General features: G+C 35.5%; 1 protein-coding gene across 2 annotated transcripts in view; it reads left to right on the top strand.

Moving 5' to 3' along the window:
• The window catches only part of RABGAP1 (RAB GTPase activating protein 1), a 171,342-nt gene that overhangs the window by 21,371 nt on the left and 123,299 nt on the right, over positions 1–26,672 (top strand). For both annotated transcript variants that reach the window (XM_047829198.1, XM_047829199.1), the window contains 4 exons: positions 16,610–16,844; positions 17,731–17,935; positions 21,290–21,464; positions 22,039–22,196. In XM_047829198.1, coding sequence (XP_047685154.1) covers positions 16,610–16,844; positions 17,731–17,935; positions 21,290–21,464; positions 22,039–22,196 — 773 coding nt within the window. The remainder of the gene's footprint in view (positions 1–16,609; positions 16,845–17,730; positions 17,936–21,289; positions 21,465–22,038; positions 22,197–26,672) is intronic.

The following is a 26,672-nucleotide window of genomic DNA, read 5'->3' as shown; positions in this document are numbered from 1 at the left end:
TCCGTGAGTTCGAGCCCTGTGTCAGGCTCTGGGCTGATGGCTCAGAGCCTGGAGCCTGTTTCCGATTCTGTCTCTCCCTCTCTCTCTGCCCCTCCCCCGTTCATGCTCTGTCTCTCTCTGTCCCAAAAATAAATAAACATTGAAAAAAAAAAAGTTAATAAACTTGAAGATTAGTAGAAACATCCAAAGAACAGAAAGAAAAAATAATGAAAAATGAAAAAAGCCTCAGAGAAAGATGAGATGTTATTAAGTGTAACAGCATACTCATGTGTTTCGGCAGAAGAAAGAAATGAGCAGAAAAAGTATTTGAAGAAATAATGTCTGAAAAGTCCCACATTTATTTATTGAAAAATAATCTACACATCTAAGAAGCTTACCACACTCTAAGATAAATTCAGAAAGATCCACAAAAAAGCTTATCTTAGTAAAATGTTGAAAACCAAAGACAAGAAATCTTGAAACTAACAAAAGGAAAATGATTTGGTTCCTAGAAGGAGACCTCAGTAAGATTTATAGCTGACTTCTTAGCAGAAATAGTGGAGGCTTGAAGCCAGTGGGATAACCTGTTCAGAGTGCTCAGAGAAAAAAACTCAACCAAGAATCCTAGCAAAGCTATTGGTTAGAATTGAAGCTGAAATAAAGACATTCTGAAATAAACAAAAATTAAGAGAATTTACTGCTATCAGAACCACCTTATAAGAAATACTATAAGTTCTTCAGGCCAAAAGCAAGTGACTTCGAACAATAATTTTAATCCTTAGCACTATTAAAGATAATTGTATAATAATAGAGACCGTATAAGTACATTTTTTCTTCTCTTTTATATATATAATATGTGCATATTCTACCTATAACATAAATATGATGTATTTGCCAGTCACAAAAATGAAGTAGAAGCAGAGCTATATTACAACTTAATAAATGACTTAATATGGTAATTCAAAGCCACAAGAACAAATAAGGAGAGCTAGAATTGATAAATTTATAACAAGCTATAAATATATATTCTCCTCTCACCTTCTTTTAAATCTATAAAGGAACAATTATAAAAATCTTTTGGATTTGTAACAGATATAGTATGTATAATAATGCCATGGTAGGGAATACTGCTAAGTTACTAGAATTAGTATAAATCAGAAACTGATTCTAATAAATTAAGATAATACCCAGTAAGTTCTAGAGCAACCAGTGAGATGGGGTGTGTGTATATATATGTATGTATATCTATATCACTAAAGAAATGTCAATGCTATATTAGAAAATATTCAGTACTAAAAACAATAAAAGATGAGTAAAGGAATAGAAAATACATGAAACAGATGCATAAAAATTAAAAAACAAAATGGCATGCCTAAATTGAACTGTATCAAGAATAACAAAATGGATTAAGCAATAGAGTTAAAAAAACCATCAGCAGTGTATAAAACACCATGATCCAGTTGTATGTTCTCAGTAGGAGACACACTTTAAATACAAAAATAGAAACATTTAAAATAAAAGATGGGAAAAGACCTGGCATGCAGACATTATGGGTTACAGCTTAAATATGTATAAGAAAATTTCTACCTGTAAATTCCTGTATTATGGAAGAAGGAAAAATTCAAATCAGTAATCTTTTACTTTAAGACATTGGAAAAAGAAGGGCAACCTAAATGTAAAACAAGCCAAAGTAAGGAAAAAAAAAGATAAGAGCAGAAATCAATGAAACAGAGGATAAAAAAATAGAGAAAAAAAATCAATAAAGCAACCCGGTTCTCTGAAAAGATTAATAAAATTGATAAAACCTTGGATTGGCCAAGGAAAAAAATTACTAGAATTAGAACTGAAAGAAAAGACAATACTACCAAACATATGATAAAAAGGATTATAAGGGACTATTAGGAATAGTAATACACCAAAAAAGAACTTATTGAAATGGATAAATTTCTAGAAAAACACTAATGAAACTGTGAATAGACCTATAACAAGAGGTTGAATTAGTAATAAAAAATGTACCCATAAAGCAAGCTCTGGCCTACCTAGATGGCTTTATTCCCTGAATTCTACCAGATACTTAAGTAAGAATACCAGTTCCTCACAAACTATCCCCAAAAATAGAAAAAAAAAAAAGGATATTTCCTGACTAAATCTATGAGGAAGATACTGTGCCAATGCCAAAACTAGACAAAGACATCACAAGAAAACTACATATCCATATTTCTTATAAATTGGGACACAAAAGTCCTCAACAAAATACAAGCATGCTTATTAATTCAGCAGTATATGAAAAGGATTACATACTGTGATCAAGTGGGATTTACTCCAAGAATGTAAGGTTGGTTTAACAACTGAAAATCTATTAAGGTAATGTAATGTATCAATGGAACTAAAAACAAAACTACATGATCGTTTTTAGTGGACACAGGAACAATGTTTACTGAAATGCAACACCTTTTATGAAAATAAAGAAATTGAGAAATAAAATCAACTATGAATGTAACTTCTTCAACCTGATTAACAGCATCTATGAAAAACTCACAGCTAAAATCTTTCTTGGTGGTAAAAGAGTAGATTCTTTCCCCTTAAGTTCAGCCTAAAGACCTGGATGTCTGCACTTAACTGCCTCTGGTCAACATTGTACTGGAGGGTACAACCAGGGCACTCAGGCAAAAATATAAAAGGTATCCAGATTGGAAAGAAGGAAGTAAAAACTATGTTTGCAGTTGACATGATCTTGTATATGGAGAACCCTAAGAAATCTAAAAAAAATATATTAAAACTAAGAAGTTTAGCAATATTGTAGGATACAAGATCAATGTACAAAAAATCAGTTTTATTTGTATACATTTGCAATGAACAACCTTAAAGTAACAGTGAAAAAACAATTTATGATAACATGAAAAAGAATGAAATAGTATGAAGTTAAACAAAAGTGCAAATCTTAGGCTTTGAAATCTGTAAAACATTGTTCAAAGAAAATAAAGAAGATCTAAATAAATGGAAGTCCATTCGTTGTTCATGTATCAGAAGACTTATTGTGAAGATGGCATTACTCCTCAAATTGATCTACACATTCAGTGCAGTCTTTATCATAATCCTAGGTAACATCTGTGTAGAGGTTTATGTGACAGTTGTAAAATTCATTTTGGATTTCAGGGGACCCTGAATAGGCCAAAATAATCTTGAAAATGAAGAACAAAGTTGGAAGACTCAGACTTTGCAATTTCAAAACTTATTATAAAGCAGTGGTAATCAAGATAGTGTAGTATTGACATAAGGCTAGGCATACAGATCACTGGAATACGTTTGAGAAATAGAACATTCAGAAATAGAACCATATTTCTGTGATCAGCTGATTTAGACAAGGTTACCAATACCATTCAATTGAGAGGGTTTTTTTTTTTTTTTTTCTTCAACAAATTGTGGTGGGACAGCTGGATAGCCATGTTCAAAAGAGTGAAGTTGCAGCCTTACCTCACACCATATACAAAAAATAGCTTAAATGGATTACAGACTTCAGTGTAAGAGCTAGAAGTGTAAGACTCTTGGAAGAAACATGGGGTAAATTTACATGACTTCAGATTTGACAGTGGATTCTTAGATTTCACACCAAAGGAGCAAAGGAAAAAAGACAACCCACAGGATGTATTTAAGGCATATAAAAAGCTAAACAATCTAAATGTTTACCAACTACATAAATAAAATGTGATGTATAATGGAATATTATTTGGTCATAAAAAGGAATAAAGTACTGATACATGCTGCAATATAGATGAACCTTGAAGACATGTTAAATGACAGTTAAGTCAAAAAGTCCACAGATTATATGGTTCCATCAATATGAAATATCTAGAAGAGTTAAATCTTCAGAGGCAGAGGGTCAATTAGTTGTTGCTTATTTAGGGCTGGAGTTATTGAGGGAAAGGGGAGTTGATACCTGTGGTGGTGTTTGGGTTTTTTGTGTGTTTTTTTTTGAGGTGATGAAAATATTTTAAATTTTTTTAATGTTTTATTTATTTTTGAGAGAGTGAGAGCAGGGGAGGGGCAGAGAGAGAGGGAGACACAGAATCCAAAGCAGGCTCCAGGCTCTGAGCTGTCAGCACAGAGCCTGATGCAGGGCTCGAACCCATGAACCGTGAGATCAAGATCTGAGGTGAAGTCAAATGCTTACCGAGCCACCCAAGCACCCCATGATAAAAATATATTAAATTAACTTTGGTGTTGGTTGCTCCTCTCTGTGAATATACTGGAAACCATAGAATGTATGCTTTAAGTAAGTGAGTTGTATACAAATTATATCTGGCCTACTCTTTGGAGAATTGGCAGTAAAGAGGCAAGACTGGTTGGTAGTAAGAAGAGTAGATAGAAGGCTGTTTTAGTCAGGGCGTCTGGGTGGCTCAGTTTGTTAAGCCTCCGACTCGATTTCGGCTCAGGTTATGATCTCATGGCTCTGATTCAGGGTATATTTCAAGGTAGAACTGATAGGGTGGGCAAATTAGATGTGGGATTTGAGGCAAAGAGGGAAATAAATGATGGTTCCTAGATTTTGGTCTGAGCTGTAAGGTATATGGTAGTGCCATTTACTAAAATGGAAAGAGATAGGACCAGGATCAGGTTAAAGGGATCAGAAGTTCAGGATGTTGATGAGATTGATCCTCCAGAGTGACTGTGACTAGCATCAACAGTATATAGATGGTATTTACAGCTGTGGGACTAGGTGAGATCACCCAGAGTGAGCATTAGAAACTGAAGAGTTAGTGAAGAGCTGATTCTTGGAGTGCTTCAACATTGAGAGATGGAGATAAAGAGAAGCCAGCAGAGAAGAGTGAGAGGATATAACTAGTGAGATATAAAGAAAACTAGGAGATTTGGAGTGCCTTGGGAGAGAAATGAAGAAAGTGTTTCAAGAGAGTGGGAATAACCAGGTATGTTAGATTCTGCTGAGAGGTTGCTTTAGATGGTGACTGAAGAATGATAGGATAGAGGCCTGGATGATCCTTAAGAAGGGTGTTTTTTTGCTTGTTTTTTTTTGTTGTTGTTGTTTTGTTTTGTTTTGTTTTCATGAGAGATGAGATCATTAGCATTACTGTGGGTTGGGTTGTAAGTGGTAGCTGAGGAGGAAGTGGTGATAGTGTAGACAACTGTTTTAAGGAGTTTTGCTAAAAAAACAAAACAAAACAGAAAAATGGAGTGGTAACTGAAGAGTAACAGGGATTCCAGTGAGAGATTTCCTGATATGTGTGTACTGATAAGAGTTATTCAGTAAAGAAGGGGACATTACTAGTACCAGAGAATTGCTAAGTCTTTGGTTAGGTTGGGAAGAGAGATTTCCTGTGTGTAAGTGGAGGGGTTAACCTAGGAGCAATTTCTGTAATATGAAGGAAGACAGCATAAATGAGTACACATGCAAATAGATGAGTCTTCTCTCTTTTTGGAGAAGACTTAAAATTGTCTTGTTAATTTTTGAAATACTGTTTGACTTACTCTTCCTGTTTCTAATTTGATGAATCATTTATGGTAAATGGGAAAGACCCTCAGGGCTCCTGCAGAGAACTTTTTTTGTGCTCTCTCATATCTTGTTTACTGAAAAGAAATGTTCTGTTTTTTTAGACCAGGAAATTGAGCAATATGTTCTACAAATTAAAAATGTTTCCTGTATGTATTTCCATGTATTTTCAGTACATCTGGACAGTATATTGGTTTACTGTATGTAGAAATGGTAAGTGGAGAAGTAATAGAATTATTGTTGAATCTTTGATATTTTCATCAAAGTCAAGTATAATAGGATTACTGCAAACGTGTTGCTCAGTGATGCTGATGACTTTTTAAAACTGTTGTCTCAGCCACTACTAGATTGTAAAATTGCATTGGATTTAGAAAATACATTTTTCCCCCAAATTTTTATTTAAATTCTAGGTAGTTAACATATAGTATAATTTTGTTTTCAGGAGTAGAATTTAGTGATTCATCACCTTCATATAACACTCCAGAAAAATACATTTAAAAGTCTGTCATTGATCCACCCCAAAAGTCCTAATTGAGTGTTTTGTTGAATTATTCAGTTGATAGCTAGTAATCCACCAAATGCTGTTTTTAGGCACCGAAGTTGAGAACTCCCCATTTTTGGAACTATGATGACCTAGAAAACCTAAAAATGTCCTAGTACGAAATATTTAGGAGAGCTGGATGAAATATAACAAATACCTTTCATAGCTATATTCACAAGAAAGTAATCTCAAAAGAATAATAGCAAAGAGGGACACTGAAAGCCAGAACTATACGTATATGCTGACACTGGGTCCGTACTGGGGGAATTTGCTGCTTTACGATCAGTGGGCTTGGGTTTTGACTAAATTGGAGAAGAGATAAAGCTTTGGGTTTTACAGAGAGGGGTGTTGGAACTGAGATTTCCTTATATAACACCTTCAGGCTAACTGAAAGGATAGATTTGGAAAAAATAACTTGTTTATAGTCATAGGAAGAAAATAAGGAAGCTTATATATTTTAGGTTGGACACAGGTTTAGAGAGGAGTCTTGTTGATAACTTGTTCCAGTGGGCTTGCCTTCAGGTATTTGGGATTTGAATTTATACTACCTGCATGTTCCTGGGTTGGTAATACTCTTAGGGCTCCTGACAGAATCAATTGCAGAACTATTCTGGAGGGACATGCTTGCCACCCAGGCTGCATGGTATTTCTACAGATAACTTTGATACAGAATATCAAACATTCCAAAATTTACAAAGACCCAGAGCAGGCAAATCCCAGCAGGATCAAATCTCACCAACACTTGCGCATTTGAATTATTAGCTGTAACTTTAAGATATATATGATTTAAATGATTGAAAATTTAAAGAAAAATTTGAAAATATTAGGATATAACAAAATTATTTAAAAATCTAATAAAAGACCAAGCAAACTTCATGAAAATCAGAGCAAGAAAAGTTAAAGGTACAACTGATGTGTTAAATAGTAGATTAGACATGGTTGAAGAGAAAATCAAGTACCTGCAAAATCAACCTGAGGAAATTACTCAGAAAATAGAATAGAGTGGGAGAAAAGGAAATAACTTGAGATAATAGCTGAATATTTTCCACAAGTGATAAAAGATACAAATCAGCTTCAAGAAACAGAGTGAGTCCCAATCAGGATGACAGTGGGGGCGCCTGGGTGGCTCAGTCTGTGAAGCAACCCTCCAACTCTTGATCTCAGCTCAGGTCATGATCTAGTGTTTTGTGGGTTCGAGCTCCACAGCAGGCTTTGCACTGACAGCACAGAGCCTGCTTGGAATTCTGTCCCTCTCTTTGGTCCTCCACTTTCTCTCAAAGTGAAAAAATAAACTTAAAAAAAAAAAGGATGACAGTGAAACTGCAGAATATCACAGACAAAGAGAAGCTCTTTAAATGGTGAATGAGAATAGAGATCAATTGGACATGGTTCCTGCTTATATATATATAAGCAGATGCTAAAGCTTAGGGTAGATGACAGTTCAGATTCTTGCTGCAGTGGATTGTAGTAGTCTTTGCTTTGTAACAAACTACCTCAGATCTCAGAACTGAGTGGCTTAAAACAGTTTATTAATTTCTAATGATTTTATGCATTGAGTGGGTTGTTTTGCTGGTCTTGTTTTGGTTCATATAACTTCATTCAATTGATACATTGGCTGAAGACTGAGCTTAATTGGGATGGCTGAGTCTTTTCCTGTAGTCTTTCATCTCAGACTTCGTCATGGCAGCATGGTGGTCCTAGGACAGATGTGGAAGCTATAAGGTATCTTTTAAGGTTAAGGCTTAGAAATTACGTGATGTCACTTCTGCCACATTGTATTGATCACAGCAAGTCACAGGGCCAATCCAGGAAATAGACTATATCTCTTGATGGAGGAGCTGTAGAGATACTGTGGCTATATTTTTAATTTTCAACATTAATGCAGTTAGATAAATGCTACGGTAGAGATTAACAAAGGGTGCTATAGAACAAAGGATGGAAACTTGTCTCAGCTTGGGGAGGAGTCTGGGAAAGCTTCTTGGAGAAGGTAATGCTTTAGTTAAGCCCTTTAAGGAGAGCTTTATATGATGATGTAGTTATAAAAAACAGGTATTTATCTTCATAAAATGTTTTGACAATTCACATCAAAATCGGAAAACTTTCATAAATTCAGAACATGTTGTATTTTCTCTACCTGACTCCTCTTGTGTAGGAATATTATACCCTTAGCTCTTAATCAAAGATACTCTATAAATCTTGGTTGGGAGTACATTGATGAGCCAATACTTCTTTGGTGAAAAGTTCAGTTAGAGAATTTTTTAATCTTTTTCTTCTTGAAAAATCCATCGAACATTATTTTAGTTGGAAAGAAGTTGCCAACCTGTATTGAAATAGCTGATAAAGAAGTCACTCCTTCTCACTTAGCATTGCCTAAACTAATTTTCTGACTTTGTATCTGATATTACTTGCTTTAGTATCAGGTGATCTTGTCCTCTAATGTAGGTCTTTTATTCAGCAAACAGAGTAACTGAACCATGAACACACAGTTTAATTAAGGGGATCAGGATGATGGTGGGGAGACACATAAGGAACTATGTCATTATAAAATTCATCAAGTACCAGAATATAGATAAAAGCAGATTTATATGAGAACATAATTATTGCCTATTAAAGCAAAGAAAGGTTTCATAGAGTAGGTAACAATTTAGCAAAACCTTAAAGAATGATTAAGAATTACTCAAAGTGAGTCTGTGAAATGTAGAAAAATCAACAGGCTTGAAAAAGGCCTAGGGTTATGATCACTGCATACAGTAGAATTGAACGTGCTTGCTTTCCTTTTTTCTCCCAAATGGACTTTTTGTTATTTGTTTTCTCTAATTATAAAAATAATGTCTGCTTTATACATAAAATTCAACAGTATGAGACATAAGTAAAACTCAGTCATAATCCTATTATTTAGCAACACAATCATAAATATTTTGGGTCTTTCTTCACTTAACTTTTCAGGATGAATTTACAAAGTGCTGTTCCTTCTCTTTCCCTTTTTAAGTTAATGTTAGTAATTCCTAATGATAATTTTAGGTTGTTTCTCTGGTCCTTCTTTCACGCAGTAAGATAAAAAGATGGATAGCCAGAACAGCTGCAATTTATAAATGACACAAGGAAATTCAGTGATTTATCAAAGATCGCAGAATGAGTATGTGAGTGGGTTTGAAGTCAGTAACAATACTTTCCAGTATCCAAATGGGACTTCTGGTTCTTTTGTGCCTTGCTTTCTGGTAAAACTGAGATTTATGTACTTGTTTCAAGATGCCTTAGCTTTTACACTGAAGAGGAGTAAAATTACTCAGTGTGAACCATTTTCACTTCTATTTTCATTGCAGTCTGACACAAGTAGTGGGAACTGTAGATCATCAGGAATTTGTCTTTAATTTTCTCAACATCTGTGGATATCTCAAGTGCACACTGTCATTTCATAAGCATGCATTTCCTAAGACAAAATCTCTACTGGAAAAAGATCCCAAACTGCCCAACGTAGCTTTGGATAACTGTCAAATCAAGTGGTGCCTAGTTGGTATTGTTGCAGAGAACGGAAATGGGCTATAAAGTTAGAAGTAGAACATTAACACCAGGAAATGACTCTGGCTTTTGCCTTTGAAACGTTTTGTCCTTTGCTTCTATAAATGCAGTTTTGCTCTTAAGGAAATAGACCTGTAGCCAATTCTACCCTATAAATTATTACTTTTATTTGATACATTTAGAAAGGACAGGTGTTACTTCAGTAATGGGTCTTACACATAAATAGTAGGTGTGTTCTTAGTTCTCTCTGGATAATGGAAAGTGGAAGAACTGCTTTTTTTTTTCTTGTTGTTGTTGTTACTTGGTTTTTCAAACCTCTTCTCCAGAAGGTGGGTCAGAATTTATTTAGAAATAGCTGAAAGTGGGTGTTGCCTGCTGGCTCATTTGGTGGAGCATGTGACTCTTGATCTCAGGGTTGTGAGTTCAAGCCCCACGTTGGGTGTAGAAATTACTTAAAAATAAAATATTTAAGAGGCGCCTGGGTGGCTCAGTTGGTTAAGTGTCCGATTCTTGATTTTGGCCCAGGTCATGATCTCATGGTTCCTGAGATTGAGCCCCACATTGGGCTCTATGCTGACAGCGCAGAATCTGCTTGGGACTCTCTGTCTCTCTTTCTCTGCCCCTTCCTGCTCATGCTGTCTCTGAAAATAAATAAACTTTAAAAAAATAAAATCTTTAAAAATAAAAGCTGAAAGTGATACTAATTGTATGCTTACTAATTGACAGGTACTGTGATGTAGAAATGAGATAATCCCTGTAAAAATCATATATAATGCCTTAATTATAAATAATAAATGCCCAGTAAACATATTATTATTGTATCATTGAATCCTCATGACATGACAGTCCTATGAGATAGATATTAACACTTTCATTTTAGAGATGAGACCGTTGTGGCTCCCAGAGGGTAATTTGCCCACAGCCAACAGTTAGTATCAGAGCCATGTCCCAAATTCAGCTCTTACTGTGGAGCCCAGGATGTAAGTACAGGCTGCTGTTCACATGGTCTGTATGTGAATGGTGACCCCTGGAGTTGTGCCATAAGCCAGCTCTTGTGCCCACTGTTTTTACTACCACCCTGCTTTATAAGCAGAATTATGAATAAATCACTTGCCATGCAGTCTCTGTCCTTACAAACATTTATGTCTGCGTTTACAGTAGCTGCTAAATTGGCTACTTTATATTTATTGGGTTTTTTTCCCCTCAATTCAGGACTGTTTCTTATTCTCCCCTCCTCCTCTAAATCTAGTTTACACAGAGATGAACATAAATCTGAATATGACCATTGATTTATCCGTACATACCTGCTTTGCTTTTTTTATTTTTATATTTCTGTTAAGTTAGAAGTCTTTGTTGGGCTTCAAAATAAAATTGTTTTGTAGTATGCTAATTGGTCTTGCCCAGTATTCTTAGTAAATGGCAAACCTTTAATGATTCTCAGAATAATAGAAAATGATGCTTTGTTTTTGTTGTATTTAAGTAAACAAAGCTAAAATAAAGCATTCAGATTTCATTTTTTATAACTCAAAATCTGTAGAGTATCCAGTATCAAAATTGGTAAAATAATACTACTTTGGCTTCTATTCTTTGCATTTATAAAACTCAATTCAGTAAACCTATATTGCAGGTACACTAGCAATGAATCTATCCAAAGCTTTGGGAATAATATAAAGATATCTTAAGAAGCAATCCCTGCCATCTAATCCAGACTGGTTCAAGGTCTGGTTCTATAAAACATGTATGCTCATATGGTAGCACTCCCTAAGGAGGGACTAATTAAACCCCATATAGTGGGGTTAAGATTTCCCAGAGGAGGTAACAGAATTTAAGCTTGGTCTTAACAGAAAGGAGAAGGAGAAGAGAACTTTCTAGGAAAGGGAACAGTCTATAGAGTCTTGATGCTTGAAAGCTTATGATATGTCTTAGGGAAGTTGAGTAATTTGGCGTGTCTGGTAAGAGATGAAAGCATAAATTGGGCAGAGTTGTGAAAAATTCATAGAATACAGTTACAAATTTGGGCTTTATCTTATGGAAATGGAGGAAACATGAAAGGGTTTGATCAGAACTAAGGTTTGCAATTGTAACTTGAATGGCCATATGACAGATCAGACGGGAGAGAGAAAGAAGGCAGGGAAACTCTTACCTTTCCAGTAGACTTCTGTAAAATGAAAGAAGCTGTCCTGTGGTATTACCTACATAGAGGGTGGGAAAAATGCACAAGTGAGCAAGGATCAGTAAGCTTTGTGAATATTGTGGGAATGAGAGGAGTGACGGGTGATTGTGCTCTTCATAGGCTCACTAAGTGGATAGTATTACAATTCACTGATTTAAAAAAAAACAACAACAAAGCAAGGGTGGCGCCTTGCTGGCTCAGTCTGTAGAGCATGTGATTCTTGATGTTGGGGTCGTGAGTTTGAGCCCCACAATGGCGTAGAGCTTACTTTAAAAAATAAAAAGAATACAGAAAGAGGAACGGACAGTGAGTTAAGTTTGACACACTAAGTCTGGAATATCTACCTGAAGAATTCTCTCCAGTAGGGAGCTAAGGAAGGGGTTGTAGGTATATATTAGGGATTGTTTGTATATCATTGGCCATAGATGAGGTGGCCACAGGAGAGCCTGTAAAATAAGGTTATTGCCAAAAACAGAACCCTGGATGAATATCTTTTGGGATGCAGTAGAAAAAAGTAAATAGTTTTGTTCTTTTTTGTAGAAACCACTTGTTTTTTTCTAATTTTTAAAAAACAGACTTTATTTTTTAGCGCAGTTTTAGGTTCACAGCAAAACGGAAAGTACAGAGATTACTTCTATAATCCCTGCTCCCACAAATGCATAGCCTTCCCCACTATCAATATCCCTTTTCTATTTTAAGTTTATTGAGTTAAAGTTTACACACAGTAATATGCAGCCCTTTTAGGTGTATAGTTCTATAAGCTGTAGTGAATATAAACTCTTACATGACAACCACCACAATTAAGATACAAAATATTTTTACCATTCCAGAAAGCTCCTTTGTACTTTTTTTTTAGTGAATCCTCTCATCTCCTTCCTAGCCCCTGACAACCAATGATCTGATTTCCATCGCTATAGTTTTCCGGAATTCCATATAAATGGAACCTTATGGTATGATGGAGTTTTTTGTGTCTGGCATCTTTTACTTGGAATAATCCATGTTATTGTGTGTATTAATAATTCATTCCATTTTACTGCTGAGTAGTATGCCATTATATAGCTATATGGCAGTTTATGCACTAAGCAGTTGATAAACATTTCTATTCAGTTTTTGGTGATTATCAATACTGCTATAAACATGCACAAAGAGGCACAGGTGTTAATTTTTCTTGGGTAAATGCCTAGGACTGAGTCATATGGTAGGTGTATATTTACCAATGAAATTTACAAAAGACAGCTAGAGTGTACCATTTTGTATTCCCACCAGCAGTGTATGGGAGGTTTTCAGTTGTCACGCATCTTTGCGAATTCTTGGTATTCTCAGTATTGTCTTGTTTTTAATTTTAGCCAATCTTATTAGGTGTATGGAGGCATCCTATTGTGGTTTCAGTTTCTCTACTGGCTAATGAATTGAGTTTCTTTCACGTGCTTGTTTGCCACTCTCATACTTTTTTTGGTGAAAATGCCCATTTTTTAAATTGGGTTGCTTGTTTCCTTAATGAGTTATGAGATATTCTGGGTAGATGTATTCTGGGTATAAATCCTTCATCAGAAACATGATTTGCAAGTATATTCTCCAAGTCTGTGGCTTGTGTTTTCATTCTCTTAGTAGTGTCTTTTGAGCAGAAGTTTCTAGTTTTGATAAAGCGTGTTTTATCATTTTTTTTATGCTACTTTTTGTATTGTAAGAAATCTTTGTGTCTCAGGATTTTCATAGATTTTCTCCTTTGTTTTTCTTCTGTAGGTTATATAGTTTCAGGATTTGCATTTAGATTGTGACCCATTTTGCATTAATTTTTGTATATGATGTGAAGTATTAGCTAAGATTCATGTCTTTACATAGGTATGGATGTCAGGCTAATTGTTCTAACACCATTTATTACCTTTCTCCATTGAATTACCCTGCCAACTTTGTTGAAACCAATTGGTCATATATATGTCAGTCTATTTCTGGATTCTGTTTTGTTCCACTGATCTGTATGTCTGCCCTTTACTAATATTGCAGTGTGTTGATTACTTTACCTGAAGCTACATCTGTTTTAGAGATGATTGTGTTATCTGTTAAGAATGCTCTTGGCAGCAAGGAACAGAAAAACCCTGCTTATAGTGGGTTTATTTTGTGTTAATAACAAGAAGTCTAGCAATAAGCGGTTGTTGGTTTATTTAAGCTATTCATCAATACCAGAGGTCAACAAACTATAGTCTGCTGGCCTAATCTGGCCTGCCACCTGTTTTGTAAATAACCTGTGGAGGGTCTTCAAAATGCATATGCCCAGCCAGGCTCTACTAGGGTGGGAGGTGAGGGGAGGGAGGGAGGAGCAAATATTTGAATTTTAAAATGCCTCCTGGTAATATTAGTAATTATACTATAGAGTCATGGTTAAGAACCATTAACCTAAGGTTGATTCTTAAGACTGTGGTCCCCAGACTAGCAGTATCACTATCTCCTGGAAATTTTTTAAAAATACACATTATCAGGTCCACTCAGAATTACTGAATTGGAATTCATTTGGGGCCCAACACTTTGCGTCATAAAAATTGTCCACGTGATTCTGATGCATGTCAGAGTTTGAGAGCCTTGAAAGTCATTGTGAATTATTTCCCAGATAAGCCCAGGGAAGACTGTCTGTAGAAAGAAAACAACAGCGTACCTGGCTGGCTCAGTCAGTGGAGCGTACTGCTCTTGATATCAGGGTCATTAGATCAAGCCTCATGTTGGGCATAGAGATTACTTAATAAAAAAAAATTCTTTTAATAAAAAAACAAAAAGCTTAATTGGTTTAAGTATGTGTATTGTAATGTCACAGACAGTTCTGAAATTAAATTGAAGGTTCACAAATGATCTAACAAAATTGTTGAGTACTATTTTGGACCTAATTATCCAAAGCATATGTTGCATTGCTATTTTTAAGCAGCTTTTAAAAATCACATGTTTGCATGTGAACATTTCTTTTTCCTAGTCATTAAGGAAGAGTTAAGGAAATGGAACACAGTTCTTATGTTTATAGATTTTATAAATGAGAGAAGAATGCAAGATGAACATGTATAAACACAAAATACAAACATATAAACATGTTTTCTCTCAGGGTTAGGTATATTTTTGTTATTGGCAAATAATATGAAAATGTAGGCAGTCTATCCAGCAGAAAACTTGAGTTTAATTACCCTGTATACCAAAGAACAAAATAGTACTTCATAATATGTAAAATGTCTTCTCTTTGATTTAGTTTGCTCTTTTAGTGATGGCTTCCCCAGTTATAATTACTAATTACCTAAACATGGAATTGAGTATCTTTTCTCCATCTGTGTTTAGGAAGCTGTAACTACTACTTATGTATGTTCTTTCTCTCCCCTTGGAAAACAGACTATCAAATAGACCATCTTTTATTTACTGCAGGTGATATAGTAATTCTTCTCCAGTTCTGAAAGAATAAGAGGCTAATTGGAACTAAGCTGTGGTTTGTTTTTCAGATGGTTTAAAAACTTGTGAAAGTAGAACTTCTGAAAAAAGAAATTTGATTGCACTTGGATGTGTAAGATCAGGCAGAACAAAGAATTAAAATTACTTGACCTGCTTTTTAGTTCCGTTAGCAGTGACTGTAAACATAAAATGAAATTCACGGAAATAAACATTGTAACCGAAGCCAAGAGGCTGAACACTTGTCTGGCCTTTATTTCTAAGGCAAGAGTAGCTGACATGTTAAATTTCCTTGGGAAATGTCAGCAAAAAAAAATTTAAAACTGTTTGTTTCTCAATTATAATTTATAGCCAAAGGAACTTGAAGCTTATAGGGTTATAAAACTATGTTTGAACAGGGTTCTTTGGTAGTCCAGAGGTGTCTGTTATTATTGACATTTTCTTCCTAACTTCTGTGTTGATTTTACTGAGAAGACCTCATTCTCTGTAACAATCTCCTAGCCCCACCCATTTTAACTTTTTGTCAGGTTTAGTCTTCAGAAACCCTCCTAAATCAGCCCCCTTTTTTGATTATGACTTTTCCTAAATTAATTCCTTTGTTAAAATTTTTTTAGTGTTTCTTGAATAAGCATTTAGTGACATTGCTGGGTTTTGTCACTTGTGGTTTTCCTTAGCATTGGAAAGCATTACTTCCTTGTTGAGCAACTAATAATAAACCATCATGACTCTAGACAAATAAATACTTGACATTACTGAAATGGAGTGCCTCTGTTACTCAGGGCCATTTTATATGTTCAAGCTTTATTCAGGTGTCTCAGAACTTTAAGAAACTGTTAATATCAGAGAAGTCTTCCTTAGACTTATTTATAGTAGGAATGGTAAAATACATGTGAAAATTTATTACCTACTAAGTCTGTTTCTATGATAACTTTGCAAGCGAACACATTTTCCCTTTTTCTTAAGGATAAGCGAAGCCCCTAAAGATAATCCCATTAGCAGTGTTATTTCTCAGCAGAGAAATAAAATTATGAATATTTTCATTGCTAGTTGAGGACACTGTAGAAAACTTACGTTTTATCACCATAATTTTATTTAATTTTTTTTTAAAAATTTACATCCAAGTTAGTTAGCATATAGTGCAATAATGATTTCAGAAGTAGAATCCAGTGACTCACCCAACAAGTGTCTTCCTTAATGCCCCTTTATCCATTTCTAATAACATTGACAGACTATCACATATATTTCCGGGCATTACTTTCAAATTCACTATACACTTTTTCATGAAAAACTGTATGTATTAAGGGAGCAGCTGCAGCTCTTACTGCAGATCTTGATTTATTCTGTTTTTAAAAAACATTCAGAAGATATCTTTGTATCAAAAGAAATGCTGACGATCTCTAGAATGTGGACCCATTTGAATTGGTACTGGCCTGTCTTTCTCACTTTGCTGATTGCATGTATTTGTGACCCTTAGATTATAGGGAATGGAAGTGAACAGCAGCTGCAAAAAGAGCTAGCAGATGTTCTGATGGATCCTCCAATGGACGACCAGCCAGGGGACAAAGAACTTGTGGAAAGGTCACAACTGGATGGTGAAGGAGATGGACCTCTTTCTAACCAACTCTCAGCTTCATCCACCATTAACCCTGTGCCATTAGTAGGCCTCCAAAAACCAGAGATGAGCTTGCCAGTGAGACCTGGACAAGGAGGTTAGGATTGCTGCATTGCTTGCTTTACTGAAGGTTAATGTTTTTATTATGTGAGTGTCCACCCTTATACTAGGTTTGATTCAGAGCAGGCAAAAAACATTATCTGTGTTTTCTAGAATCTTCAGATTTTAGATTTAAGGGGTTGTGTGAGGGGTAGGTATATGTACCATTCTGATTTCCCTTTAAATGTGTATCATTTATATCAAAGAGATAACAGTAGTTAAATGACATTGAGGTAGTCTTATTTCAGAATGTTTCAAGATTTTTCCAAGAAAGAAAGAATTTGAGTACAGTGTTGGAGATGTGGAAGAATAATGCTTGGGAAGAGATACTTGTTCCAGGCCTGAAAAGCTCTTTGGGAGTAGTTGCCAGGTTGAAAAAGGGAGGCAAAAGGCACCACAGAGGAGGAATAGGGCAGTTATAAAGGCTCACTGGGAAAGTAGAGTGTTAAAACTGTAGAGCTTTATTGGGAAAGGGAAAGCAGGGGCATTGAGAAAACATAATAAAGTGGCTAAGATGATGAATGAGAGAAATAAAGCAGTGCAGATCAGAAAGAAGACAGAGATAGGATTTTTCAGAGTGATAAAATATTAAATGTTATTTTTTTACTTAAATACAAATTATAAAGTCAAAAAAAATTAGAAGAGGCAGAAATACAAATCAGATCTAACCTCAGATCACATTTTAAATTTGGGATTAACAGTAAAGCAATTCCTAAAAATTTTGGTGTCAGTGACAGAGTTTTAATATGAAATTTCTGACTTCAATGGGCATTTATTGTGGGGGCAATGAAATATTATTTCAATGTAACCTGTAGATTTTTACTTGGTATTCATGTCAACAAAATATCAGAATGAAAGTAACCCTCTATTAACATTTCTTTCAGATTCCGAAGGGTCAAGTCCTTTCACACCAGTGGCTGATGAGGACAGCGTAGTTTTCAGCAAACTAACTTATTTAGGCTGTGCGTCAGTAAATGCTCCCAGGAGTGAAGTGGAAGCATTAAGGATGATGTCCATCTTAAGAAGCCAGTGTCAGATTTCACTAGATGTAACCCTTTCGGTGCCGAATGTATCTGAAGGAACTGTGAGGTAAGACCAGCTTCCTGAAATGTTTGTACCGTTGGATCAGATTTCTGACCTATAGATTTAGAAATAACAATGAACAAAATACATAACTTCTTATTCATGTAATGTTTCATTCTTCTGGCACTTGTGTTATCTTGTCTTCCAAGGATTGTGATACTTACGCAAATTAGTCACTCATTAGAACAGTTTTTTTATATACATTTCCCCATGCCAATTATGTGTAGTACATTAAAAATTTAAATGTTTGGGGGTTAATTAAAATATGTTGGCCTGAAAATATGCCTAATAAATTTATTTATATTTTCCCTGTTCCACCATACAAATACTAGCTTGACACATTAGTTCAGTAAGAAGTTTAATATTGAATCTAACTGAACATATTAGAATCAATAATATTAACATTATCAGAATCAACACTTTTTTTAATTTTTTTTTATTTTTAAAAATTTATTTATTTATTTATTTATTTATTTATTTATTTATTTATTTATTTATTTTTGAGAGACAGAGAGTGAGCTGGGTAGGGGCAGAGAGGGAGAGACAGAATCGGAAGCAGGCTCCAGGCTCTGAGCTGTCAGCACGGAACCCAATGCAGGGTTCCAACTCACCACAAGATCATGACCTGAGCCAAAGGTGGATGCTTAACCAGTTGAGCCACCTAGGCACCCCTTTCTTCAATTAGTTTTACATCATGAATCTCTTTCCATATCAGTAAATTTGTGATGGTATATGATGGATTATTTAGAAATAATCAGTCTCTGGAGCACCTGTCTGGCTTAGTTGGTGGAGTGTGGAAGTCATGATCTCCGGGCTGTGAGTTTGAGCCCTACATTGGATATAGAGATTGCTTAAAAAAATATAGTCTTACAAAAACAAAAAAAAGAACCAGTCTTTTATATTAGACATTTTAGTGTTGTTGTTGTTGTTTTTAATGAGAAAAGTACTACTAATAATGGCTTTTATTAAATGGGTACGTAAGTGCTTTACCTAGAATTCTCCTATAAATAGTTATGTTTGAGCTAAATTTTTGTATGTTTGAAATTTCCTTAGGATAAATTCCTAGAAGTAGACTTACTGAGTCAAAAGGTTTCCCCATTTTCATTGTTTTTGATACAATGCCAAATAGCCATCTAGGAATATTGATCTGTTTTGTATTTTTATCAGCATTGTATGAGAATATCTATTTCTGTGCCCCCAGAAGCATTTTGGGTTTTCATGGTAGTAGAATTGTACCTATATGTGGATAATAGTAGGTTACTTAATATTTAATATTTCATTCATCTGCACGTATAATTCTTCTTTTGAGTTTTTAAAGAACCATTGCACTTAGACTCACAAATCCTAATTTTAATGGTATTTATTAATGTGAAACTTTTTTTTTTTAATGTCTGTTTATTTTGAGGGAGAGAGAGAATCCCAAGCAGGTTCCACAATGTCGGCACAGAGCCCAACATGGCTCTCACAAACCGTGAGATGGTGACCTGAGCTGAAAACAAGAATCAGACGCTTAACCAACTAAGCCACCCAGGCACCCCTAATGTGAAACTTTCAGTAAAATTTGTTCAGCTCTCATTTCTGTATGCTTCTTAGTCAGTAGTCATGCCCAACTGAAGTTATACTGTTCTGATATATTTTAATTCTATAAATATGCAAAAGCAATTTCTCTTGCCCTATGTTTTCAAAGTTTTTATCTTATCACAGTGCCTTTGAATGTGAATTGGGTTCCCTTCCTATGTGTTTGCATTACACATAGGGTAATGCAAACCCCCCTGGGGTTTCCCCATCCATGGCCTTGCCCATTCAGTGTTGAAATTGCCGTTTCTTTTCATTCCTTTCATATTTATGTCCTCATTGTCCAGGGCAGAGCCTGGAATGTTGTAGGTATCACAGAAGTATTATTGAACCAATACATTTTTGAGTGAATGACACATCTTTGATTTTCGTAATGATGTCCTTTGATTCTAGTAATTATCTTTTTTGTAGATATTAACGTTTTGTACAGTCTCTCCTATTTGCCAAGAATCAGAAGAACATGTTTCATTATGAGAAAGCACATCAGTTTTTTTTTTTTTGTTAAGTTTATTTATTTATTTTGAGAGAGACAGGCGATGCGAGTGGAGGAGGGGCAGAGAGAAAAGGAGAGAGAGAGAATCCCAAGCAGGCTCCATGCTGTCAGTGCAGAGCCTGACACAGGGCTCGCACTGACAAAACCGCAAGATCATGACCTGAGCTGAAACCAAGAGTTGGACACCTAACCCACTGAACCACCCAGGCAGGTGCCCCAGCACAGCAGGTTTTTTATTCTTTTTTTTTTTTTAATGCTTATTTTATTTTTGAGAAAAAGAGAGACAGAGTATAAGCAGGGGAGGGACAGAGAGAGAGGGAGACACAGAATCCAAAGCAGGCTCCAGGCTCTAGGCTCTGAGCTATCAGCACAGAGCCTGATGTGGGGCTTGAACCCCTGAACCATGAAATCATGACCCAAGCCGAGGTTGGACGCTTAACCAACTGACCCACCCAGGCACCCCAGTTTTTTATTCTTTAAAAAATAATTTTTTTTTAATGTTTATTTTTGAAAGAGAGAGTGTGAGCAGGGAAGGGGCAGAGAGAGACAGGGAGACACAGAATCCAAAGCAGGCTCCAGGCTCTGAGCTGTCAGCACAGAGCCCGACGTGGAGCTCAAACTCAAGGACCTGAGCCAAAGTCGGACATTTAACCAACTGAGCCACTCAGGCGCCCCAGTTTTTTATTTTATTTTTTATTTTATTTTGTTTTATTTTATTTTAATTTTTTCTCAAGTTTGTTTATTTTTGAGAGACAGCATGAGCAGGGGAGGGGCAGAGAGAGAGTGAGATACAGAATCTGAAGCAGGCCCGATGTGGGACTCGAACTCATGGAACGTGAGATCATGACCTGAGCTGAAGTCGGTTACTTAACCGACTGAGCCACCCAGGCACCCCTATTTTTTTAAATAAGAAAGAAGATTAGGTTATTTTTTAGGAGGTAATGAAAAGCACAGCTTTAATGATTCATTTTGGTACTCTAATTTACCCATTGATATAGTCTTTATTTACGTACAGACTATATAAGAAACATGTACTTATTGTTTATGTCTTTCTGATTGCCTCTCTAAAAGTATAAGATTATATAGGTTTTAGTACTGTGGAATTATGTATTAATAACTTCAGTAATCCACATATGACTTATTTATCAAGACTAAAAATTAATATGGTGAGCATACCAAAAATGGTTTATATGATCTTGATAGAAAGAGGAGTCTTGAATCATAATATGGATAACAGTGAAAACAGTCCATAATCCCTCTAAGCTCTTTATATCTTTTTTTTAACCAAACAGACTCTTAGATCCTCAGACAAACACTGAAATAGCAAACTACCCTATCTACAAAATCCTGTTCTGTGTCAGAGGGCATGATGGAACTCCTGAGAGTGACTGTTTCGCTTTCACTGAAAGTCATTACAATGCAGAGCTCTTCAGAATACACGTCTTCCGGTGCGAAATACAAGAAGCTGTAAGTCCTTACGAGAACTGTCTGCAAATGAAACTTCACCTGTACCCTCACTGTGTTGAAGTTATTGTAGTGTTTATTATGGTCACTTAAAAGCCAAATGAAATTCTGTGCTAATGTTTTATTTATTCCAGCCTGATGGGCTGAAATATAAAGAAACTAGAAGTTTGGGGAACCATAATCTTCTTGCTGAGAGTATCAGAGACCAGGGCTGCTTCTTGATTGGCTTAAATGGGCATCTTGGTTTCAGCAGTCACACATTAACAAACTGTTCTTTTAAAGCTAATTTTGTAGGATTACTTTTTATAATAAAGATATTCAGATCATCTCTAACAATTTAGGAAATTATTTTTCAGTTGGATTTCTCTTGTTCACAATCACTTCTTTTTTAAAAACCCTTTCTCATTTTAATGTTGTTTGCTTTCTAGGCCTAACAAGTTATGATAACTTAGCAAAAGAAATCAATGGGGGAAAGATGTATTACTCCCCCTCCCCACACATACACAAAGCAGGTAACCTTCAGCCTTAATAAAAGTATTTTATTTCTTGTGATAACAGCCTAACACATCTGTTGTAGGTCAGCCGGATACTTTACAGTTTTGCTACTGCCTTCCGCCGTTCTGCCAAGCAGACCCCACTTTCAGCAGCTGCTGCACCCCAAACTCCTGACAGTGACATCTTTACCTTCTCTGTGTCTTTAGAAATAAAAGAAGATGATGGTAAAGGTTATTTTAGGTAGGGTATTTTATTCTATTTTTTTAAAGTGTGTATTAAAATGCTATATCATTTGTGGTTCACGAATGTCATGTAACTTTCATAGTATAAAATGACTGCTTTTATAGATAGAGTTTTTTATATTGTAAGTGATAAAGAAAAAAATAGATTTGCAGAGGAAAGATTTTTTACTGTTGAAAATGTTTTAGATTTTAATTCCGGTATAATTAATATACAGTGTTATGTTTCAGGTGTACAATATAGAGATCCAAAAATTCTGTATATTACTCCGTCAGTGCTCATCACAATAGGAGTTCTCTTAATTCCCTTCACCTATTTGACCCATTCCCAGCTCCCCCATCCCACCGCCAGCCACCACTCCACTGGTAACCATCATTTTGCTGTCTATAGTTTAAGAGTCTGATTTTTCGTTTGTCACTTTTTTTTCTTTGTTTCATTTCTTAAATTCCACATAGGAGTGAAATCATATGGTATTTTTCTTTCTCTAATTTTGGAAACAGCCCAAGTGTCTATCAATAGGTTGAATGGATAAAGAAGAGATGGTGTATATATATGTACATATACACACATAAAATGGTGTATACATACATGCATGCATATAAGGTGGTATACGTGTGTATATTTATACATATATATGTTAGAATAGTACTCAGCCATAAAAAAGAATGAGATCTTGCCATTTGTAACAACATGGATGGATCTAGAGGGTATAATGCTTAAGTGAGATATGTCAGAGAAAGACTGATTTCTTTCTTTTCATTCTTTTTTTTTTTTTTTTTGGCTGAGTAATATACCATAGAATGAATGTGTGTGTGTGTTGTGTATGTATTGTATACACAGCACACGCACATATATGCACACATGCACATATCTATACATACATATACACACCCTACATCTTCTTTGTCCATTCATCTATTGATGGACACTTGGCCTGCATCCATAATTGGGCTGTTGTAAATAATGCTGCAATAAACATAGGAGTGCCTGTATCTTTTTTAATTAATGTTTTCATATTCTATGTGTAAATACCCAGTAGTGGAATTACTGGATCATTTGGTAATTCTGTTTTTAGTTTTTTGAGGAACCTCCATATGGTTTTCCATAGTGCCTGTACCAGTTTGCATTCCTACAAACTATTCACAAGCGTTCCTTTTTCTCCATATCCTCGCCAGCACTTGGTATTTCTTGTCTTTTTTGATACTAGCCATTCTGACACATGTGGGATGATATCTCATTGTGGTTTTGATTTGCATTTCCCCGATGATTAGTTATGTTGAGCATCTTATCATATGTTTGTTGGCCACCTGTATGTCATTTCCTTTTATGTCTTCTACCCGTTTTTAAATTGGATTATTTGCTTTTTGGGTGTTGAGTTGTATAAGTTCTTTATATATTTTGGATACTAAACCTTTATTGGATATATGTCATTTGCAAATATCTTCTCCAGTTCAGGAGGTTGTCTTTTAGTTTTGTTGATTGTTTCCTTTGCTGTGCAGAAGCTTTTTATTTTGATGTAGTCCCAATAGTTTATTTTTGCTTTTGTTTCCCTTGCCTCAGGAGATATATCTAGAAAAATATTGCTGTGGCCCTGTGTCAGAGAAGTTACTGCCTGTGCTGTCACCTAGGATTTTTATGGTTTTAGGTCTCACATTTAGATCTTTAATCCATTTTGAGTTTATTTTTGGGTATGGTGTAAGAAAGTGGTCCAGTTTCATTCTTTCGCATGTTGCTGTCCAATCTTCCCAGCATGATTTGTTGAAGAGACTGTCTTTTTCCCATTGTATATTCATTCCTCCTTTGTCAAAGATTAATTGACCATATAATTGTGGGTTTATTTCTGGGCTCTCTGTTCCATTGATCTATGTGTCTGTTTTTGTGCCAGTACCACACTATTTTGCTTACTGCAGCTTTATAGTGTATCTTGAAATCTGGGATTATGATACCTTCACTTCTGTTCTTTTTCTTTTTTCAGATGTTAATTTTGAGAGAGCAAGAGCACATGCGTGTGAGCGGGGATCAGGACAGAGAGAATCCCAAGCAGATCCCAAATAGATTGAGCAGGGCTAGATCTCAGGAACTGTGAGATCATGACCTGAGCTGAAATCAAGAGGCAGATACTTAACCGACTGATCCATGCAGGCTCCCCTTGTTCTTATTTTTCAAGACTGTGCTGGCTATTCAGAGTCTGTTGTGATGCCATACAAAATTTAGGACTAATTTTTCTAGTTCTGTAAAAAATGTTGGTATTTTGGTAGAGACTGAATTAAATCTGTAGATTGCTCTGGACAGTATGGATGTGTTAACATTTGTTCTCTCAGTCCATGAGCGTGGAATGTCTTTCCATTTATTTGTGTTGTCCTCAGAGTACAGGGCTTTCACCTCTTTGGTTAAGTTTATTCCTAGGTATTTTATTATTTTTGGTGCAGTTGTAAATGGGACTGTTTTCTTAATTTCGCTTTTCCAGAGACAATATTTGAAGAATTTTGAAGCTATTAAAAAAAATTGTTTCATGTGGGAAAATATGTCCTATTACCATGTTCTTTTAGACTGCCGATGTGAAATATGACAGAAGCTAAGCCTGCTGGATTTGTAGCCGCTTTTGTTTTGCTGGGTTTTTTGGTCTTATTGGCTGGTTACTTTGTTTTAATAATCTAAAGATCTTAAGGCTGTTGAAATCAAGTTTTATTATTATAGTTTATCTGTATATATTGGAAGAGAAGAAATGAGGTATGTGTGTCTGAAGTCTTAACCTTGCAGATAGGGTCAGAAATAACTGGCTTGGGGTTTTAGGTATAATGATAATTCTTGGTAGTGAAAAGAACTCTAGGACAGAAATAAAAACTTTAGTTTAATTATTGTTACTATTAACACTGTGGCCTTTTCCAAGTTTCTTTATATCTCCTGGCAGTGGTTTCCTTATCTATAAAATGAGGTGGCTAGATTCTAAAGTCCTTTCTAACTTTAAAATACTGTGGTCACAAGATGATCGATTTTTCTTTTCCCTCCATAACCCGTATCATACATTGGGTGCTTCCTGGATCATAATTGATTGCTGCATATTGAAGTCTCTTTCCTCCTTGACTACCTCATAAAATGAGTAAAATGAGATTACATCAAAATATGAATGATTTTCTACTAGTTTGCTTTTAAATTAGAAAGCACAATGGCTGGTTCATTTGTTTTGGGTAACGCTTGGTCTCCCTGCAGACTTTTGGAACTATCCTGCCATCTGGTGGCAAATTTAGTGTACCGTGCAGCTTCACCTTTGATTTGTTCACTGAAGTATGAGACTTTGCTGTGGTGTGTGCCTTGCCATCAGCTGTGTTTCTGCTCTCACAGCAACCAACACTGGGATGTGCTGCTTCCCACTGAATGCATACCTACCCTAGGAAGTGGAAATTATAATCTACGAACTTTGTAATAGTTATTTTCCATTTTAAGGAACAAAAGTTTCTTTTTTTTTTTTTTTTTTTTAATTTTTTTTCAACGTTTATTTATTTTTGGGACAGAGAGAGACAGAGCATGAACGGGCGAGGGGCAGAGAGAGAGGGAGACACAGAATCGGAAACAGGCTCCAGGCTCCGAGCCATCAGCCCAGAGCCTGACGCAGGGCTCGAACTCACGGACCGCGAGATCGTGACCTGGCTGAAGTTGGACGCTCAACCGACTGCGCCACCCAGGCGCCCCCAAAAGTTTCTTTAAACTGCATTTTTTTTTCTTTAGTAAAGATATTTATGTAGATCCTGTTTGTAAATTTCAATTACAAATAGAAAAAATTCTAAGCTCTCTCAGAACCATTAGGATTAGTTTTCTTCCTTCTGAACTCAGGCATGTTCAAGGTAGATCAGTCATCCCTGTTCCATTCACCCTCATACCAAGGAAGTACTATATGGAAATGCCATATAGAAAATTTCTGGATGGTCATTTTGCTCTTCACATTTGTTGGGGCTTTGTTCTGTTTTTGTTAATGTGATTTTATTGAATTTGTAGTTTATAGTAGAAAAGAGTGTTGTGTAGCCTTATTATAATGAACTTGTTGAGAAGTTCTTTATCAGATTGAACTTGCTGAATGCAGTTTTTTTTAAACCAGTGATTCTGTAATATCTACAGAATTTATCTACAGAAATAATCACTGAGATACGGAGAGAATTATCAAGATGGTTGCTCCTCTTAACACTATATATAATAACAAAATTAAAAACTGGAAATTGAATGTTGACCAAAATAGCATGATTAAAGTATGATGCATTTCATAATATTAAGTATCGAAACATTATGTTGTACACCTCAAGTTAACATAATGTTGTATGTCAGTTATATTTCACTAAAAACATAATATAATAGTGCACCCATATGATTTAGCACCTATCCAAAAAATAACAGTATATATAAGTAACCATAGCACAACATAAATTGTGGTTTTACTATAACATAAATATACGTAAAGTGCTGTGGCAAGAATTAGTGTCTTCT

The sequence above is a fragment of the Prionailurus viverrinus genome, chromosome D4 (genome assembly GCF_022837055.1).
Source record: "Prionailurus viverrinus isolate Anna chromosome D4, UM_Priviv_1.0, whole genome shotgun sequence".
NCBI lineage: Eukaryota > Metazoa > Chordata > Mammalia > Carnivora > Felidae > Prionailurus > Prionailurus viverrinus.
This window is presented reverse-complemented; position numbering and strand designations above follow the sequence as displayed.